Source organism: Pygoscelis adeliae, unplaced genomic scaffold (genome assembly GCF_000699105.1).
Source record: "Pygoscelis adeliae isolate BGI_AS28 unplaced genomic scaffold, ASM69910v1 Scaffold585, whole genome shotgun sequence".
Classification (NCBI taxonomy): Eukaryota; Metazoa; Chordata; class Aves; order Sphenisciformes; family Spheniscidae; genus Pygoscelis; species Pygoscelis adeliae.
Window position 1 is genome coordinate 8,990 of NW_008824801.1, and position 2,175 is coordinate 11,164.

General features: G+C 59.2%; 1 protein-coding gene across 1 annotated transcript in view; it reads right to left on the bottom strand.

Moving 5' to 3' along the window:
* Positions 1–1,666: 1,666 nt before the first annotated feature.
* LOC103916900 overlaps positions 1,667–2,175 on the bottom strand; it is a 20,071-nt gene continuing 19,562 nt past the window's right edge. Inside the window, exon 6 of the mRNA XM_009323967.1 lies at positions 1,667–1,927. Coding sequence (XP_009322242.1) covers positions 1,667–1,927 — 261 coding nt within the window. The remainder of the gene's footprint in view (positions 1,928–2,175) is intronic.

Consider the following 2,175-nt stretch of genomic DNA (forward strand, 5'->3'; position numbering starts at 1 on the left):
CCAGCCGGGCCGCGGGCAGCGCCCCTGCCCTCAGACCCAGCTGCCAGCTCAGGGTGCCAGGGGCAGCACCCCAAGCCCACGGCTGAGCGTAAGGTGCTATTTACGCTGGCGCCCGCAGGAGCCCGCACCCACCGCTTCACCCCTCTGCTTTGCACCTCCCCGTCTTCTCTGCTCCCGGCCCTGGATCATCCCAGGCAGTGATTTAGATCCCCCTCCCTCAACCTCCTCTTCTCCAGACTGACAGAGGTCCGGCTCCCTCTGCCTCTGCCGGACTCGCTCCAGCTCGTGGCAGATCTGCAGTCACTCAAGGGACTGGCCCTTCTCCAGCCTGGTTTGAAGAGCACTGCAAGGACCCCGTCCCAAGGACCAAGGTCGAGTTTCAAATCCCTGCCTGCTCCGGATGGGGCACCGTGGCGTCCTGCTCTGCAGAGCTCCTCAGTCACATCCACCCTCACGGGCTTGCTGGGGCTGGCCAGGATCACTTGTAGGTGGCAGGACTGACCGCCTGACCCAGAAGGTGCCTTTGGGACGCTTGCTTGGCTTCAAGTCCAGGTGGACTTCAATATTTGGAGGCTGTCGGACGCGCTGGCTGAGAGACTCGGGAGGCATCAGAATACAGTCTATGGTTGTTTGAGAAGTTCAGCAGCAGATATCCAGAAGACAGCGGTAGTTTAGTGGTCAGGAGCTTCTCGGTGGTCTTTAATTTGCTTCGTAGCACCACCGTTCAGTATGTTCGGGTCCCTGTGTCTGGATATCTCCCTCTGGGAGAGCGGAGCAGCTCCGCAGGACCCGGCGGCACTTTGGTTGGCATCAGCTCTAGCTGGTTGAAGCAGAGCAGGACTCTCTGTCTGCTTGCAGGATCAGGAACGGAACATCGTCTTGGCTGGCTGCCAGGCCTCCCGAGGGAGGCTGGATCTTGTGGAAGGACAGGCGCGGGGTCAGAGACTGGAACCAGCACAACAGTCACATTAGTCTTACAGCGAGCTCCCTGCAGCGTGAAGTATCCAGCTCCGAGTCGTTACCCAGCTTTCGACTGGAGACGACCCACGGCCATTCTTGGGAGCCGCCTGCTCATGGCAAAGCCTTCTCTGCTCTACCGTGGGGTGAGCCCAGTCCACTGCAGACCAGATCTGCAGGTCTGAACTGCTGCTCCACGGCTCTCAGGCAGACATTCACTGGCCAGGCTGCTTTGAGAAGGTATCAGCATCTCAGTGCACAGCCACCAACAGCTCAGGATCTTCTGCCAGAGCTCTGGAAAGGATGAATCCCACACCCAAAGTCGCCGCTCAGGGCATGGAAACGCAGCTGCCTCGCAGTAGGAACTTCACAGCCATGTGAGTGCCTGCAGCCGTGTGGCACGAGCTAAACGCATTCTCCGGGCCCCAAGCAGTGGCCGCCAGCTGAGGGCTAGCATTCAGCTGAGGCAGAGGGGCAGGGACATCCATTCCGCCCTGCCCTGCTCCCCCCTTCCCTCTCTAGGTCAGTTGAAGAAGTCTCCCAGATCGCAGCCCCAGACAGGTCAGCCAGGACGCCGCAGCACTGAGATCTCTATTAGATCAGCACTAGCAGCCTAACAGGGTCTGCCACAGCGCACAGAGTAGCTTCAGTCCAGAGGCAGCAAACACGGAGCATCACCCGCAGTGGAGGAAGGTCTTGGGCAAACTGGTCACAGGCAGGTCCACGGGAGCCACCTGAGGATCCCGATCAGCTGCGGCAACCTGGCGATCTCGCTGGAGACAAGAGTCTTCATCTTCAAAATCTCGCTGGAGACAAGAGTCTTCATCTTCAAAATCTCGCTGGAGACAAGAGTCTTCATCTTCAAAATAACGCTGGAGACAAGAGTCTTCATCTTCAAAATCTCGCTGGAGACAAGAGTCTTCATCTTCAAAATCTCGCTGGAGACAAGAGTCTTCATCTTCAAAATAACCTTTGAAAGCTCACAAAGATCTCAGGAGGGTCCCGGCGGCTGGAGAACGGCAGACATCGCACAGGTCTTCAAGTGGGAGGACTGCAGGGGGTCAGTACAAGAGGTCACCCCCAGACCCCTCCGGTCACCCGGCAGAGCAGCCGGGCACAGCCCCGGGGCAGGGCCAGGACCCCGGAGCCCAGCAGAGCCCCACCAACACGAGCCTCCTGGCCTACCCGAGGCCTTATATACCCCTCCCGGCAGCAGCA